This window comes from Sinocyclocheilus anshuiensis, unplaced genomic scaffold (assembly GCF_001515605.1).
Source record: "Sinocyclocheilus anshuiensis isolate Anshui unplaced genomic scaffold, SAMN03320099.WGS_v1.1 scaffold1371, whole genome shotgun sequence".
NCBI lineage: Eukaryota > Metazoa > Chordata > Actinopteri > Cypriniformes > Cyprinidae > Sinocyclocheilus > Sinocyclocheilus anshuiensis.
The window spans coordinates 712,697-731,507 of record NW_015539833.1 but is presented as its reverse complement, the minus strand read 5'-3'; the positions used below and the strand labels follow the sequence as shown (position 1 = coordinate 731,507).

The following is an 18,811-nucleotide window of genomic DNA, read 5'->3' as shown; positions in this document are numbered from 1 at the left end:
GCATTGCTCTCTACGACCTGCACCACTGCAGATGTTGATTAACACTGATCTCAGCAAAGAATCTCAGCATTTTATTTTGATTTTATTCTCGTAATTTAATGAGTTTATTCTCAACATTTTATTTAGACTTTTTTCTTGAAATTTAACACGTTTTTTTCTAACCACGACTTTTTTATCGCAATTTAATGAGTTTATTTTCAACATTTTATTTAGACTTTTTTCTTGAAATTTAACAAGTTTTTTCTCGAAACACAACGACTTGTTTATCGTAATTTAATGAGTTTATTCTCAACATTTTTAGACTTTTTTCTAGAAATTTAAAGAGTTTTTTCTCGAAACACAACGACTTTTTTATCGTAATTTAATGAGTTTATTCTCAACATTTTATTTCGACTTTTTTTCTAGAAATTTAACGAGTTTTTTCTCGAAACACAACAACTTTATTCTCGAAATTTAATGACTTTATTCTCAACATTTTATTTCGACATTTTTCTAGAAATTTAACGAGTTTAATCTCGCATTATAATGACTTTAATCTCGAGAAGGTTTTCTTTTTTTTATTATTGTTTGGCCCTAATCCTCTTCCGTAATTTTGCATTTCTCCAATTTTTAAAAATGTAAAATTATTGGAATTATTATTTTATTTTATTTCTGTACAATTTATTGCAAAATATGTTATAATATAATAAATATAATATACTATAATATAACAATTTAAGTAAAAAGTTTATTCGAAAAATTTATTTGTTTAAAGACCAAGAAATAGTGCAGAATATGTCCATATATCATGCTTCATTTTAAATTTCTCAGAATTCTAAAACCTTTCAATTTCCCAGATTTCCAATTTGGATTCATACTTTATTATTAATGAAATACATTCCTGATTTGGTTGTAAAATGAAAATGAACAAAAAAATTTAAATAGAAACTTCTAAACTTACCAGAAGCTTTAAGTTGATGCAGAATTATCTTCCACGTCTGAGAGCTTCCTTTGTTTTCTTCTTTGGCTTTTTTTTTTTTTTTTGTGGTGGTCTCCAGTCCTTGATCGTTTTAGATCACTGACATCTGCAAATGAAGTTTAAGAAGGGATTATAGCATGGCGGGAAGCGTTAGGGAAAGAGAGACAGAGAAAGTCTATGAGAGAGAAAGAGCGAAAGAAAGAGAGAGCAGAAACAAAGAGTTTCATAGTAACAGGATGTGAGGGCAGTAAATTAGATGTTGTAAAACTGACTGGGATCTTCTCATTGGTTACTCAGTGTAATGCTAAATTGATCCTTTTGCTTTCCACAGAAGAAGGAAAATCATACCGGTTTGGACTAACATGAGGGTGAGTAAATTATGACAGAATTTTAATTTTTAGGTGAACTGTTCCTTTAAATTATTTTCTGTCTATTTGCATACACCTTCCTGACCTGGTCAACTCTTTGAACTTAAGGAACGTCCCTCTAAAAACTCAACGATCTGTAGTAAAAGCTCTTACTAAAGCATCTTTTTCCTCTGTAAGAGTTCATAGTTACAGTAGAGAGGTGGCTTTTCACCTAAATATTAAAGTGATTGTTGGCTTTAATAATTGCCATGAAAAAAATGAAATTCCAAAAATTTTCATTCCATTTTCTGAAATGAAAAATGATCTGAATATCATATTGTAGGAAGAGCATTCATAGTGGTTTATAATTTGAATAGGTTGAGTTGAAACAAGGCCATGGCTTTTTTACCAAGCTACAAATGCCTCCTAGAGCCAAAAACCGGAATCTTAAACCATTTCACTATTACACTGGTAAGTACTTGTACATTTTGTACACAGTATATACTGTATTTTTATTATGTTATAATGTGTATTATGTAAATACCGTTTACAGTGAATATATTCTATATTCTGTACATCTTACATTGTGGTGACATTTTAAGACAATACATGTATATTGTGTTATAATTTCACTACATGACTGCAATATTGCAAAAAAGTAACTCACTTTTACTCTTGTCCCTACGATGTTTCTACAATAAAGTGATTTTAATTATTTGAAACGGCCTCCTGGCTTGCCAGATAATAACTCACTGAAGCATCTCTGGGATGCAGTTAAACATTCACTTTCAACTACAGATCACCAACGAATAGGATGAGGTTGTGTACTGCTGTTCAGACTTTTGGCATGTCATGTTGCATTCATTAAAAAGGCAAAGGCTGGCATCAATGTTCTTTCAAGTCCAGATGCATGCCAACAAACAATGACATCCCACCCCCTGTGTAGTTGGTTATTCTTACCAATAACTTGGCCAAGGTAAATTTGATTAAAAATGTAATTTAGTTCATTAGCTGTGTTTCCTGTCCTGTTCCAGTATTGACATTGAAAAGGTTTGAGCATGCCAGGTGCATTTTTTTGTATTTGCATATCTCTGTGGCCCAGAGTGCACTAAAACAGATGCTGATTTAAAAACTAAGCAAAATGCTGAGATGTGTGTATAAAGTCCCACAAAGTGCACTCAACATATTTATATTGACTTCAATGCTGCCTTCACATGCAATTGGAATTGGAAATTGTACATGAACGGCCTCTCAAGTTGTATTTCTGACTGGGAAACTGGGAAAAATATAATTTTTGATACCTGAGCTTCTAAATTGGACAGGCCAGAAACTTGGCAGAGGAGAGAACTATTGCTGTATTTATTCATTTTTCCCACAACATATGCATTGCTTTCTCGTGCTGTTAAAGTCATGCGTAGTTACGTATATAAATAACCGTTTGACACATATGTATTTTACATTGCGAAACTGCATTTATTGGACTGTCTAGATAGTGTCTAGATAGTGTGAGCAATGTTTATATGGTTGCCAACTAACTACTTTTTTCCACATTTTATTCAAAATCGATTGGATGTTGACTTAATATGTTCAATACATTTTGGCTTTAATAAGATTTCCCAGAAGAAATAGCCAAGAATGAACCTGGCATCCTCCATGATTCCTATTCTTTCCGACAACAAAGCATTCGAACACAACAAACGTGTAATTATGACTTCAAAAGTGGGAAGAAGGAAATTTACGATAGCACATGAAGGCAGCATGAGTTTTGATTTATGAGGACATAGAGGCGACCCCTAGAGGACGCAGTGTCTCGTTCCCTACTCAGGGAACCATGGTTACATAAGTAACCTGAGACGTTTTGTGTGACACCAATTTCCTTTCCACGTTGTTTGCCTCAGACAGGTTAGCTTACGTTCAAACAGTGCAGGTGACAGCGGAGGAGTTTCCCAGAAGACCTTTCCAAAAATAAGCTCTGAATCAACAGCTTACACAACTTGCGAATGTCAACAAGTTTTAATCGACCTTTCAGGCTGCTCCTAAAGATGCTAAATTAATCGTCTATGAGCAACCAACGAAGGGGACAACATTATGTACTGTAGCAGGCAACCAGCTGTTTTGACCTAGTGTAAGCCAACACCCTGAGACTGCTCCAGTAATGCCATCTCTCTCACTCCGGCGCACTTTCTCTGGCTTTGTTCTTTCAGATCCTACCTTCTCTTTTCTTCAGTTATGAATGCGTCAATTCAAGTACCGTTACCAAGATTAAATGCAATCTGCACCGTCGAGCCCATCACTGTACAGCTTTTGCCACATTCACTGCATTCACTAAAATCCCTTGACAAACTTTTGTTACGCTTTTTTCAGGTTGTATATGAGACATATAATAGGATATAACCAGCTAACAACAGTATGTTTTGATAATGTTCCAGTAAGTTATGAAAACGTTATTTCTGATTCTTAAAAATGCAGCGTAAAAACGTTTTTAAAACATTGCTTCTTGGTTATAATTTTATAATCATTTTATAATTTTGCAAACATGATGGGAACATTACTTTTGAATGTTCTCTGAACGTTCTCAAGTAGCTAACAAAAATGTTCTAAGAACTTTTTCCTAATATTCCATCATGTTGTGAAATAACATTTTTGTGCTAAAGTTTTGAGCATACAAAAGAGAGAACTCTGAACAAACGTTCTGTTAATGTTACAAGAAGAACGTTTGTTTGCCAAAGTTCTGAGAACTTTCCTGTTAGATGCTAGCCTATGAAAGTTAACAAAAATAACATAGTAGGGCATTAATTATAGTACAGCATAGTACGTTTTGTGACTGGAATGGCGTGAACACAGATATGCGGCAGAATACAAACAGTGAAACGTCCCATTGCTGTTGTAGTCACTCCTGTACTAGTGTTTTTAATATAATTCTAAAACATTACGAAAATCTGTAAGATTTATTCACTCACTTTTATCCTTGAAGTTCCGTATGACTCTGTTTTCTTTTCATGACAGTTTGTTTGTTCTGCAAACATTAACTTCTCAACAGAGAGAGTGACTGTTGATCTGCTTGAACATTAACTGTGTTTGGAAGATACCCGACCCCTCCTAAACATTGCTTTCATCTTAAACGAACTGACCTTTGGATTACAATCACCTGAATGTGAGCTAGACACAGAATTCCCTTCCTAGAAAACATCCCACATCTGTTTTAATACAAATGTAGGAGATCAATCACAACACAATCCCTGGATAAACAGCCGTATGAAAGGAATTTTACTGTATGTACATATATAGCATCTTAAATTATAAATGAATATCTCTGTCGGTTGCTGATATATAGTGTTATATATGATACATTATACTGTAGGAAACATCTACATCCCTATTTATTTTATTCATTTGGATTATAAAGTTATATGTCAGTCATTAAAGTTGATGGGCACTGCCATGTACAGTAACCATGTGCCTTATAATCATCTACTATCTTCAACTAAACACACTACCCTAACAACTGCATGACATCATACAATAACAGTGAACATGGGCCTGATGCACAGAGTTATTCATTCAAAACCTATTTCAAAATCAGACTTAAAATCAGCTGAAGAACTGTGGAATTGAGCTTCTTTTAAAATCTCTGACAGCCTCATTTCTTTCCAAATTTCCAAACATTTGCAAATTTTCTATCTGATGGTGGCCTTATTCTTCAACTTTACCTTCTCAAATGTTTTATCTCATTCTTCTCCTTAGAGAAAAACATCGGCATAAAATTAAAATTGCTTTGAAAGTGGATTTTACAATACAAGAGAGCCTAAATTCAACTTCATGTCATAATACAAGATAGACAGGCAGCAGATAGACAGATAGATAGATAGATAGATAGATAGATAGATAGACTCATTCTTCTCCTTAGAGAAAAACATCGGCATAAAATTAAAATTGCTTTGAAAGTGGATTTTACAATACAAGAGAGCCTAAATTCAACTTCATGTCATAATACAAGATAGACAGGCAGCAGATAGACAGATAGATAGATAGATAGATAGATAGATAGATAGATAGATAGATAGATAGATAGATAGATGCTCTATCCTGCTATTTCACTAGAAGTCCCTAATAACATCATTAAAGAAGTAGATAAAAATCTTTACAATTTCATTTGGAGAAATAGATCTCATACATTAAAAAAGGTCCCTTAACTAATTCGGTTGGTAATGGAGGCTTAAATGTGCTTGACTTCAGCACATCAAGTGCAATTTTAAAGAATAGATGGATCAATAATTACTTTCAATATAAAAATACAATTTGGTATTTAATTCCTAATCTAATCTTTGAAAAGATGTCTGGTGTTGCTTTTCTGTTGCAATGCAACTTTGAAATAAGTAAGATTCCAGTTAGATTACGTAATTTTCACAAGCAGGTGCTACTCTCATGGATGCTTATATATAAGCATAATTTCTCTCCAAATAAATGTATAATTTGGAATAACAGGTATATAATGTTTAAACATAAAACTTTGTTTTTTCAAAAATGGGTAGACAATGGTATTATATTTGTTAAACAGTTATTTAATGAAAATGGGCACCTGTATACCTACATAGAATTTCTTCAAAGGTATAATATTCCAATAATCCCTAAAGAATATTGTATAGTGTTTGATGCTATACCATCCGGACTAAAATGTCTGTTTAAAGGAAATGTGAATAAGGAGACTGTGAGTCTCAGACCTGATGTTGCAATTAACGGAGTTACTATTAATGATAGAAAATGGAATAATTACTTTATCAGGAAGTTACTAACAGAATACAGCCCAATATCTTCTAAAACATACTGGCATTCTAAATTTGAGTGCATTGACTGGAAATATGCATGGTTGCTGCCTAAAAAATATTGCATAACAAATAAGGTGAGAGAAGTACTCCATACTCCATCTGGTGTACCCTGTTAAAACTCTTTATCTTAGATTTCGTACTGATGTAGATGTTATATGTGATTTCTGTGGAACTGAGAAAGAAAATGTTGTGCACTTATTTTGTAACTGCATTTATAGCTAAATGTTTTGGATAGATTTGGAATGTTTCCTTTGTAAATGCCTAGGCATGAAAGTTTACTTTTCTGAAAAAGATGTATTTTTTCTCACCTTATTATGCAATATCTTCTAAAACATACTGGCATTCTAAATTTGAGTGCATTGACTGGAAATATGCATGGTTGCTGCCTAAAAAATATTGCATAACAAATAAGGTGAGAGAAGAACATTTTAAAATACTCCATCTGGTGTACCGTTAAAACTCTTTTTCTTAGATTTCGTACTGATGCAGATGTTATATGTGATTTCTGTGGGACTGAGAAAGAAAATGTTGTGCACTTATTTTTTAACTGCATTTATAGCTAAATGTTTTGGATAGATTTGGAATGTTTCCCTTGTAAATGCCTAGGCATGAAAATTTACTTTTCTGAAAAATATGTTTTTTTATTTTATTTGAATAGACAAAGATTACCACCAAATGTGGCCTTTATTGTTCATCTTTGTTTGATTATGGGGAAATACCATATACATAAACAGAAATGGGCTAAAGGAAAACCCAACTTTTTGTTATTTCAGATAGATATGAAAAATTATATTGAGTTACTACTTGGGTTGAAAAACAGTAAAGCAAAACGCACTAGGTCTCTTTGTGAAGCTTTTATGTTATTTATATGATGATCTCATACCGGTTCTTTTTTCTGTTTAGTTTTTATTATTATTTTTTTTTATTTATATTATACTGTATATTTTCTATTTATTTGTTGTAGTTTATATTTGTTCAGTACCTTTATATTATATGTTGGAAATCAATTTTTTTTTAAAAGTCGCGCTTCTTCTATTGAGCATTACACTGGTTAGCGTTTCCTTTTCTGCTTGTCATTTATTTATGTTTTTCAATTAAGCGATTATAAAGAGGAAGATTACTATTACTAAATAAATAAAACAAAAATAAAGATAAGGATAAGGATAAAACAAAAAAAATCAAAACACACAAAGGAAATTTCATCATAAGAAATCAATGACTAAATAACTACTAAATTAATTAATAAATAAGTAGTCTAGGAGTAAAGTATGGAGAAACACATCCCAACACAGAAACATGGAGATTTGTATTCAAGAGGACTGGCAACTTGTGCCACACACACACCACACACACACACACACACACACACACACACACACAAACTACACTTTAAATAAATCAAAAATTAAATTAAAATGAATCAAGCAGAATCACATTTTTGTAGAAATATGCCCGAAACATATAAAAAATCCATTATCATCAAACCACTTCAAAACTATTTTCAACTTTACTGTGTGTCGATGTCAAACAATTTCAGCAAAACTGTAAAAATCATGGTAAACATTTGATTTATTAAAATCAGAGATCAGAGTCTATTGATTGTCTTCAGAATCCAAGACCTAAGGAGATGAAATGAATGAATTATGCCATCAAAATGGGAGTATTGAGATCTTCTCAGTCATAAAGGTCCCTGAAATTCAGACTCCTGTTAAAGAATAAACAGATAAAAAGTATTACAAATTAATGCACTAAATAAACAGAACAAAGCAACCAGCACTTCCAATTTCTACTCATTTAAACCTAGAATGACAAATCTACGACTGGCGTGCACCTGTCAGGGTAATGTGGCACAAGCAGTGGGTCAGGTGTGCTGTGATGAGAGCGTTCTGGAGACCATGATCTGTGAGGACTCAGAGAGTGACGACGGGAAGTGGATGAGGAGCGCATAGTGGAGGAGAGGACAGGAGAAATAGCTGAGAGTCCTTGCCTACGCAGCTCCTGTACTGCACGCTCCCTGATAAACATGGACAGGATATTCAAATCCTTAGTCTTTACTATTCAAACCATAAATAAATATATTCAGTATTGGAACTGGAACAACATGAGAATGAGTAAATGAGATTTTTCATTTTTGGCTGAACTATCCCTTTAAGGTTTGTGTCTCACCGTTCAAAGCGCTCAGTGGCCAGGTGTCTCTTGGTCATCTCAAGATCTGCCTCCAGCTGGGTTGATCGTGTCCTCAGTTGAGCCATTTCCCTACTCTGAGAACTCCTAGAGACAGGGAAGAAGACAGTAAGTGGAAGACGAAGACAGAAAGACAAAAACAGCTGCTGTGCTCTATGAAATGTCATATGTGTATGTGCTAAACTCACACTTTGCTGTCAGCCATGCTGAGTTTGTCCTTGAGAATTTGTATTTCGGTCTGTCTTTCCTGAGAGGTGAGCTGCCTCTGTAGCTCCTTTTCTCGTGAAGACACCAGCAGGCTCTCCAAAGTCTGAACAGACAGACGTTCGCTGGCCAGCTGCTTCTGTAACAGCTCAATCTCAGAGTGGCATGATTCCAGCTCACTCTGCACCTGTACATATAAGCACATAGACATTTTGTGCTTTTTATGTGACATTTTATGTGATTTATTTACATTTCCGTTATATTTCATTTTCTCAAAGGCAATTTAGTTTTCGCATAAAAACAATGTTAAATGCATAAACCCCTAAAACATTTAAGAAATTAAATATCTAATTTAAAATAAGTTCCTCCCATAAATTGCTCAGAATTTAAAAACTTTACTTTTTTTTTTTTGGCATTTAATCCTTTAGCAGATGCTTTTAGGCTGACGTTCTGAGGGTGAGATGACTGAAATGTCGTGTGCCAAATTTCCAGTGGCCTAATGGATAAAGCATCAACTTCTGGAGCTGGGGATTGTGGGTTTGAGTTCCACTTGGGTTGTGTTTGAAGTGCTACAGTAATTTGTTTAAAAAAAAAAAACTTCTAATGTTCATCGTATTTCTACAAAAAAACAAACTCAAATTATAACGAAAATAACAAGCCAGTGGCCTAAAGGTTAAGGCATCAGCCTCCAGCGCTGGGCTTTGTGGGTTTGAGTCCCACCTGGGTTGCGCCTGAAATGCTACACAAGATCTATGGTGATTTGTTTAAAAAGAAAAACTTCTAATGTGCACTGTTTCTGCAAAAAGGCTAAATTAATTAATAGCTAACACCAAAACAACAAGTGGCCTAATGGATAAGGCATAAGTCTCTAGAGCTGGGAATTGTGGGTTCGTGTCCCACCTGGGTTGAGTTCGAAGTGCTACACAAACTCTATGGCAATTTGTTAAAAAAAATCCCACCTTCTAATGTGCATTGTTTCTGCAAAAAGCCAAAATGAATTAATAGCAAACACCAAAACATCAAGAGACCCAGCATCCTAATGGATAAGGCATCAGCCTCTGGAGCTGGTAATTTTGGGTTCGAGTCCCACCTGGGTTGCGTCTGAAATACTACACAAATTATTTGGCAATTTGTTTAAAAACATAACAAAAACACCTTCTAATGTGTATTGTTTTTCTGCAAAAAGCCAAAATCAATTAGAAGCAAGAGACCCAGTGGCCTAATGGATAAGGTGTCACCCGCTGGAGCTGGGAATTGGGGGTTCGAGTCCCTCCTGGGTTGTGTTTGAAGTGCTGCACAAATTCTATGGCAAATGGTTTACATTGTGTTTCTGCAAAAAGTCAAAATTTATTAATAGCGCACACCAGCACAACAGGAGACCCTGTGGCCTAATGGATAAGGCATCAGCCTCTGGAGCTGGGAATTGTGGGTTCGAGTCCCACCTGGGTTGTGGCTGAAATACTACAAAAATAACATGGCAATTTTTTTTTTTTTTAAAAACACCTAGTAATGTGCATTGTGTTTCTGCAAAAAGCCAAAATTCATTAATAGCGCACACCAGCACAACAAGAGACCCTGTGGCCTAATGGATAAGGCATCAGCCTCCGGAGCTGGGAATTGTGGGTTCGAGTCCCACCTGGGTTGTGTCTGAAATACTACAAAAATTACATGGCAATTTATTTAAAAAAAAAAACACCTAGTAATGTGCATTGTGTTTCTGCAAAAAGCCAAAATCAAGTAATAGCGAACACCAAACAAGCAAGAGACCCAGTCGCTCAATGGATAAGGCATCAACTCCATCCCTAGGGATTGTGATCAAGTGCCACCTGGGTTGTGTTTGAAGTGCTGAAAAAAATTCTACAGTAGTTTAAAAAAAATAAATAAACTTCTGATGTTTCTACAAAAATCCAAACTCAATTAATAGCAAACAAAATCACGCAAGAGGCCTAATGGATAAGGCATCAGACTCTAGAGTTGGGGGTTGTGGGTTTGAGTCATACATGGGTCATGTTTGAAGGGCTAACTTTAAATTGGTGGTGCAAAAATTTCTGAGGTAAAAGCTTCGGTCTATGGTGCTGAATAGCGTGTGTTTTAATCCTGCAGTTATTACGGTGCCCGAGAAGTGACAATTTATAACCACTTTTAACTAAATGTAAATAGACACCCCGTATTTTTTATTCCATAGTAAGGGCAATTCATACAATACATTTAAACTGAGCTACTTTAATACCATTTCCGAACTTTCTACCACGACTCTGCTGTTCTTCAGCTGGTTCTTCCCTGTATACGTTGATTGACAGATGTCTTGTCCAGTCAGCGGTGAGTAATCCCAGACCAATGGCGCTGTCTCAAACTATACCTACCTCTTCCGGTTTGTCTGATTTGTCGTTGTGTTTTCTGACTTGTTCATTTGTTTTCGGATTTGTCGTTGTGTTTTCTGACATGTTATTTTGTTTTCGAATTTGTCATTGTGTTTTCTGACTTGTTATAATGTTTTCTGAATTGTTGTTGTGCTTTCTGAATTGTTATTTTGTTTTTTAGACTTGCATTTGCGTTTGTAATTTGTTATTTTGTTTTCAGAATTGTGATCTGCTTTGCACTTCACGGCCACCGTAAGTTATACTTGTTGCCCTGACATCAAGTAGGTAATATACAAAAAATCTACTTGTTATAAACCAATTTAAGCACTCACAGCTTCTTTGCTGGCGTCCAGTTTGACGCAGAGCTCTCGTGTTTTTTCCAGGTCGGTCTGCACCTGTATGCGCTCAGTCTGGGCCTGACGCAGAACTTCCTCCATGTGAATCATCTTTCGGTTAAGCTGAGACAGCTGGCTAGTACAGCTATGCTCTGCACTCAGTGCCTGGACACAGCAACAAACCACAATTTATGAGAGACTGAGTTATCTAAAGCCAACTGCACTAGCAGTCTGAAGAACATTAGCTATGGACACACTCTATGGGTTTGCTACAATGTGAGGCTTCAAAAACTTGATGAGCTTCAGTCTTGTAGTGAGCATTTGGGCTGAGTTGAGATATCTCCTGCATATTAACAAATACCAACATCATGATGGCCAAGTGACCTGTTGCAGGCTGCTCTCTAGGCTGTCTGCTCTTTCTTTGAGTCGAAGGATCTCTAAGTTTGAATTGTGAAGCTCAAGACGGAGTTCAATGACAGTGGTTTCAGCATGTCTGGCCTGCTCCTCCCAGCTTTCCACCTGAAGTGACGCTTTCCTTTGAGACTCTTGCAGTTCTCTGCACTCACGCTCCTAAAGAGCAACAAACAAGAACAATCAAGAACACACTACACAGAACATGCTTGTCGTCCGTTTTAACAGCCTTTTTAGTTTAAATGACTCCACCTTAGCAGACAACAGATCTTCAGTGCGTGAGATATCAGCAATGTGAACTTGTACTTTTTTCTGCAAGTCTTCTATTTCCTCATTAGCTTCATCCAGCTTGAGCTGTAAAGTCTGAAAAGAAATATAGAAAGTTGGAGGTCTTTTTACATTATTTATTGCAATGAATTTGCATTAAACAGTTTGGTACAGTACCTGATTCTCCAGATGTGCTTTGTCAAGGTCTTCCCTCAGCTGGCCGTTCTTTTGCAATGTGGCGTCTTTGACTTTCATCGCTGTGCCCATCTTGTTTTCAGAGTCTGACAGCTTCCTCCTCAGAAAATCCAGCTCTCTTTCTCTGCCAGCTACGGTCTCCCTCAGAGCTCTGTAGACAGGAAGTCACATCATCATCACCACTAATTTTCATAGTCACTCATAAATCATAGTCAAAAATAATTTGAGGAAATACAGCATGTTATTGTTATTGTTACTGATGTTATGAATACTAATACATCACCTACTCATACACTCAAGTACTCAAAACTGCAAATGCTGGTTTATATCCTCTAAATATTTCTGTATTACAAACACAAAGGAAACTACACTACCATTCAAAATTAATTAATGAAATTAATAATTTTATTTAACAAGGATGCATTAAATTGATTAAAAGTGACAGTAAAGACATATATAATGTTACAAAATATTTCTTTTTCTAAATAAATACTGTTCTTTTGAACTTTCTACTTTTTCTACTCAAAGAATCCTGAAAAATGTATCATGTTTCCACAAAAGATATATTAAGCAGCACAACTGTTTTCAACAGAAATGTTTCTTGAGCAGCAAATCAGCATATTAGAATGATTTCTGAAGGATCATGTGACACTGAAGACTGGAGTAATGATGCTGAAAATTCAGTTTTGCCATCACAGGAATACATTACATTACAAATAGTATTAAAATAGAAAACAGTTGTTTTACATTTTAATAATATTTCACAATATTACAGTTTTTACTGTGTTTTTTGGTCAAATGCAAATGCAGCCGTGGTGAGTATAAGAGACTTCTCAAACAACATTACAAAAATCTTACTGACCCCAAGCATGTAAACGTTCATGTATATAAAGGAGAAACTACACAAAACTGTTCTAAGAAATTATACATTTTGAGCCCAGATGTGAGGGATAATGTACAGCCGGTTTGTTATTGTTGCAAAATAAACCCAGAAAGGGAGAAGCTTTCACCCTTCAATGCTGAAAGTGACCAAATAGAATCAAGTATTCCAGAAAATACTTGACCTATGTAATAATGCACTACAAATAGTAAGCATGAGCTAGAGTCAACAACAACTATGACCATATACTATAGTGTAATTATGATACATCAACATTAGCATTATTCTTATACCTGGATGGTGAACATAACACACTGTGTAAGGAAAAGAAAATAATACAGTAAGCTTTATTTTATACAGAATTTTGGTAAAGTTTCTGTAAAATTTTAAAGAATCATTCACCACACGCTACACAATCACTACACATGACTGTTTGTTAATCTGTAAAAATTAATAGAGAATTTACATTAGAGTTGTCTCAAGATCCTTGGTTCTCAGTTTCAAGCTCCTGATGGTTTTCTCCTTTAAAAAAAAACATATCACCAAGTGTACTAACTAACTGGAAAGCAAGCAATTCTAATATACAACCAAAAATATTTGTTTTAGTGTGTGAACGTAGGTAGTACCTTCTCATCTAGCTGGTCATCTGCTGTGCTGAGCAGATCGGTCTTTTTCTCCAGTTGTTCCTGCAGTGAGACTCTGTGCTGGTCCAGCTCTGAGACTGTTCCCCGCAGTGTGTTCATCTCCTCTTGCATAGCAGTCACCTGCCTCAGGAGAGAGTCTGAAACACACAAAGGAAAAGTGATGCAGTTATACACCTATATTCTTTTAAATTATTGCACCTGTCAGACTGATTAATTCAAAACATTCATCAACACACTACCATTCAAATGTTTGGGCTCAGAAACATTTTATAATGCTTTTAAAAGAAGTCTCTTATACTTACCAAGATCATTTATTTGATCAAATATTTTTCAGCATCATTACTCCAGTCTTCAGTGTCACATGATCCTTCAGAAATCATTCTAATATTCTGATTTGTTCCTCAAGAAACATTTCTTATTATAATCAATACTGAAAACAGCTTAATATTTTTGTGGAAACCGTGATGCATTTTTTAAAGTATTTTTTAATGAATAGAACGTTTAAAAGAACAGCATTTCCTTGATTAATAAAAGTATTAATTTCTCTAAAAAAATCCAAACTTTTGAACGGTATTGTATATTTTTGTTCTTCCCATAGCTCTGGCATAATTTCACCTGAGATATCTACTGATTAATAACAGCACAGATTAAAGGTACTGTCTGGCTTTCTCACCATTCTTCTCATCCAGCATTTTATTTCTCTCCTGAGTGTTGTGTAGCTCTCCAATCCTGCTGGTTAGTCTTCGCTGATTCTCACTCAGAGAGATTTCCAACTGATTATTTGTGAGTCTGGTATACACACACACAAAAAGAAATGAACAATGAAAGTATTAAACTAAAAACTTTCAGCTTTGAAATATGGACACATCTTGTTGTTTTTGATTGCTGGTGTACCTGCGGCTGCTGCACTCATTTGTGAGGTGGTTGAGTTCTTCCTCACTGGCATTGAGTTTTCGCCCAAGTATTTGAACTTCCTCCTCCAGACTCATCATTGTCTCCCTCATCTGAGTGTGCCTGCTTTTCTGTTCCCCTCGCTCCTGCTCCAGCTGGGACACACACAAAACACTGACACTAGCCCATAACAATCACTGTGCATGAAAATAACTACAGTTTATAGTATAGTATAATATGATACAGTATGTTATAGTACAGTACAGTATGTTATACTATATAACTATCTGACATGATTTTCTTTAGGATAGCCCAGAGGAAATCTGTATTGCTCAGAGGTTTCGTAATGCACATATTACACTTAAGTTTCAACTAAAGTATCCATTTTGACTCAATAGAAACAAAGAAATAAAAATAGAAAAAAATGTTGATATACAGGCAGAATAAAGAGCCATAAATAAATGTGGATAGAAGTTCAGACATATAATTTGGTTTTTATAGAATTTGATAAAAATGTAAATATAAAAGACTGTTTAATATAATTCTAAAATGTCTATCTTCAGGTCATGGTACACATGTCTTCTTGCTGCGAAATCTTGACTGATTTTTATGAAGTAAACGTAAGAATAAGAATGTTGCTGGTCAATGCTGCCGTCAACGGGCAACCAGGGGAGACACAGGGCCCACGACCGATCTAAAGTACACAGATAGATATTTGTTGCCCATCCTCAATGGGAAAGTGCCCAAGCAACACTGCTCAAAAAAGTTGCCCGTGTATCATCACCTTAAGTATCAAAGTCATCAGTCATCTTTGTATTGCATTGCATTACATGTTTTGCCCCCCAAAATTTTTTGGGGCATTTAAATATCATCTTAATAAGACATATTATTGGAGGATATAGAGTGACAACTGATGTCTAAAGTATATATATTTTATGTGAGTAGCCTGTTATACTGCTATAAAGATCTCATTGTTCTCTTTCTAACATCCGTTCGGTATCTCACTATGGGAACGCCTCAGGCGCGACCGACTACGGAAGCACCAATTACACCACGTCTGTCAGACTGACAGACCAATCGCTGCAGCGATCAGGGAGTCCCGCCTCCCTGGTATATAACCCACCGCAGCCCGCTGCTGCGTCATTCTCGCTTTCTTCCCCATGAAGATTGTGGAAGCTGTACTCAACTGACGCATTATTGGATTTACCGTTCCAACTGTTTACGGACGAAGCCGACCGGTGACGTTGCAAACGCGGTAAATCTTATATTGCTGTTAGCTGGGTATCTCTCTCGTGCCGAGGGGAAAAACGTCCGCATCAAGGCGAGTTTTTCCACTCTCGGGAATAAACAGCCTGTTTTCCGATCGAATACGATTCAGTTCGTGTTGGATACAGGGAAAGATGAGATTTATTCAAATAAAATAACTCTGCATACCACTGCTCCGGAGGGTCAACCTACACGTCACGGTGAGAGTTTACCTAACGAAGAGAGTGAAAAGAGTTATGGCCACGGCTAGAAAGGCAGAGAGCTCAGGGGGAAAGATGCTCCCCCTCGCATGTGCTCGTGCGGTCTATGGATCTCGGCTAAGGATTCACATCCTTTCTGCATAGCATGCTTAGGTGTTAAGCACATCCAAGCTGTGATATGATATCTACCCCAGAGGGCTGCTCTATTTGTGCTAGTTTTCCTGAAAAAACCCGTGAGAGGAGACTCAGGGTTGCGATAGCAGGAAACCAGGACCCATGCTTCTCCTCTCAGACTCAGCCCAGAGAGGAGACAGCTAAGCAGCTGCCAGAGCCTAGTACCTGGGGTGATATCATGGATGTGCAGGCTCCTGACCTGCCCCCCCTCTTCGGTGATGCCCTTGCGGGGGTGACAGGAGAGGATGACGATGATGATGAGGAATTATCCCCCCATCTTCTGGAGGATGATGAAGAGGAGGAGGAGGATGCTATCCTCCCTCCTAATACATCTCGTCCACCAAGCAGCCAGAGTGGGGAGCCACCCTCTTCCTCTGCTGTGGAGTTAGACTTATTGGAAGTTTGCCGTAGGGCTGCGGCCAAGCTTTCCATTGACTGGCCCTCTCAGCAGGTGGGTCAAGGGGCAGAGAGGGATCTCTACGATGGTAAGAGATTGCCATCACGCCTCGCACCAGTTAGACAGTTCATCCCGGCTGTCCCGGCATGCATGGCGGAGATGAAAAGACACTGGGACAAACCATTTTCCCACCGTTTGTTCTCTTTCTAACATCCGTTCGGTATCTCACTATGGGAACGCCTCAGGCGCGACCGACTACGGAAGCACCAATTACACCACGTCTGTCAGACTGACAGACCAATCGCTGCAGCGATCAGGGAGTCCCGCCTCCCTGGTATATAACCCACCGCAGCCCGCTGCTGCGTCATTCTCGCTTTCTTCCCCATGAAGATTGTGGAAGCTGTACTCAACTGACGCATTATTGGATTTACCGTTCCAACTGTTTACGGACGAAGCCGACCGGTGACGTTGCAAACGCGGTAAATCTTATATTGCTGCAGAGAGGAGACAGCTAAGCAGCCACAAGAGCCTAGTACCTGGGGTGATATCATGGATGTGCAGGCTCCTGACCTGCCCCCTCTCTTCGGTGATGCCCTTGCTGGTGTGACAGGAGAGGATGACGATGATGATGAGGAATTATCCCCCCATCTTCTGGAGGATGATGAAGAGGAGGAGGAGGATGCTATCCTCCTTCCTAATACATCTCGTCCACCAAGCAGCCAGAGCGGGGAGCCCCCCTCTTCCTCTGCTGTGGATTTAGACTTATTGGAAGTTTGCCGTAGGGCTGCGGCCAAGCTTTCCATTGACTGGCCCTCTCAGCAGGTGGGTCAAGGGGCAGAGAGGGATCTCTACGATGGTAAGAGATTGCCATCACGCCTCGCACCAGTTAGACAGTTCATCCCGGCTGTCCCGGCATGCATGGCGGAGATGAAAAGACACTGGGACAAACCATTTTCCCACCGTGTGCCTGTTAAGGGTTTTGCACGACTGGACATTCAGGATATGGGGGAGCTGGGGTTAGCTGACCCCCCACAGGTGGAGCTTTCAGTAGCCAACCACTTGCATCCAGGACACAGGGCAGCGTTTTCGTCTGCGGGCGCCACACTGCCTGGGAAAACGGAGCGGTTTTCAGCCTCGGCTTTCCAAAAGATATATAAATCCTCTGCTCTGGCCGTCAGGGCCCTTAATGTGACATATCTCCTGACAGCATACCAGGGGGAGCTGTTGGAGGAGATGGGCCGTCAGGTGGACGCAGGCTCTCCGAACCCAGCCCTTTGGGAGGAGATCTGTGTGATAGCCAATCTGAATGTTGTGGCTCAGTCTCTCAGGCCTTTCAAAAAAGGAAAAAGTGGAATTTATGGACGCCCCCGTAGATCCCAAGGCACTGTTTGGCTCAACTGTCACAGCCATGCGCCAACAGTGTGACTTGAGAAAGAAGGAGGGAGAGGCGTTCGAAACCTGCCTGCCAAGGAAACCACCAGTCAGACCTTATCAGCCTGCTCGCGTGAGTTCCATGTCACAGTCAAGAGGGGGATACACAAACTATCGTGGTAATCGCCCCCCACCACCCCAGCATCTGGCTAATGTGTCAGCACAGCCAAGGCCGGCTCAGGCTAAGGGCAAACAGTCTTATGCTGCGGCTGCAGCAAAGCATCGTCCTTCTAACCCTCAAGGGGGCAAAAAGAGACGAGCGACCTAGGGTCAGGACTGTTTAACACAGGGGGACAGGAAACAGCACCTGGGGTTTTCTACTCCACCCCCCTCAGAGTTCAACACTTTTCTGCCGCCCCCGGGGAAACGGAGAAAGTTGTTAACTGTAGACGGTCCAAGTTCAGGTGTTTTAAGGGCCAGTTCAGCAGGTTCACTCACAGTTGTACAGGGGTCAGTGCTACAAGTTCCTGGAGTACTCCCTGCAATTATTCCCCTCCCTCCACCCACGGGGTTAATGTTGAGGGCAGAGGAGAATGTTTACACGAGCAAAGAAGGTGTAAAAATAAAAGAAACTCTCACGCATCCAGGCCAAGGGCCAAGGGCGGGGAAGAATATAAAAACAACAACAAAAATTATGAAAACGAAACCAAAACATTCCCCACTGGAGTTGCAATGCCATTTTTCGCCACCGCAACACCAGTGAGCGAAGGGGAGCGGAGCACACTTGCTGTGCGAGCAGAGAGCTGGTGCGCATGCGCAGTATCTCCGTGGATTCTATCCACAATAGAGAAAGGTTACAGACTCCAATTCGCTGTAAAACCACTGAGTTTTGTAGAAGATT

General features: G+C 38.3%; 1 protein-coding gene, 1 long non-coding RNA gene and 2 other non-coding genes across 4 annotated transcripts in view; 3 read left to right on the top strand and 1 right to left on the bottom strand.

The window, feature by feature from the left end:
* Positions 1–1,008: 1,008 nt before the first annotated feature.
* LOC107684273 (uncharacterized) lies at positions 1,009–15,311 on the top strand. Its single transcript, XR_001633835.1, has 3 exons — positions 1,009–1,075; positions 3,245–3,246; positions 15,301–15,311. It is a non-coding gene; the product is annotated as an uncharacterized LOC107684273 (long non-coding RNA).
* The window catches only part of LOC107684272 (testis specific, 10), a 19,093-nt gene continuing 8,020 nt past the window's right edge, over positions 7,739–18,811 (bottom strand). Inside the window, exons 7-19 of the mRNA XM_016480503.1 lie at positions 14,506–14,657; positions 14,285–14,400; positions 13,594–13,748; positions 13,434–13,489; positions 13,261–13,281; positions 12,070–12,238; positions 11,878–11,988; positions 11,599–11,784; positions 11,212–11,379; positions 8,504–8,706; positions 8,298–8,402; positions 7,963–8,145; positions 7,739–7,836 (exon numbers count right to left, since the gene is read on the bottom strand). Of these exons, the coding sequence (XP_016335989.1) occupies positions 7,806–7,836; positions 7,963–8,145; positions 8,298–8,402; positions 8,504–8,706; positions 11,212–11,379; positions 11,599–11,784; positions 11,878–11,988; positions 12,070–12,238; positions 13,261–13,281; positions 13,434–13,489; positions 13,594–13,748; positions 14,285–14,400; positions 14,506–14,657 (1,656 nt within the window). The 3' untranslated portion in view covers positions 7,739–7,805. The remainder of the gene's footprint in view (positions 7,837–7,962; positions 8,146–8,297; positions 8,403–8,503; positions 8,707–11,211; positions 11,380–11,598; positions 11,785–11,877; positions 11,989–12,069; positions 12,239–13,260; positions 13,282–13,433; positions 13,490–13,593; positions 13,749–14,284; positions 14,401–14,505; positions 14,658–18,811) is intronic.
* On the top strand, positions 9,897–9,969 carry trnaq-cug (transfer RNA glutamine (anticodon CUG)). Its single transcript has one exon. It is a non-coding gene; the product is annotated as a tRNA-Gln (tRNA).
* Positions 10,091–10,163, top strand: trnar-ccg (transfer RNA arginine (anticodon CCG)). The gene has a single exon. It is a non-coding gene; the product is annotated as a tRNA-Arg (tRNA).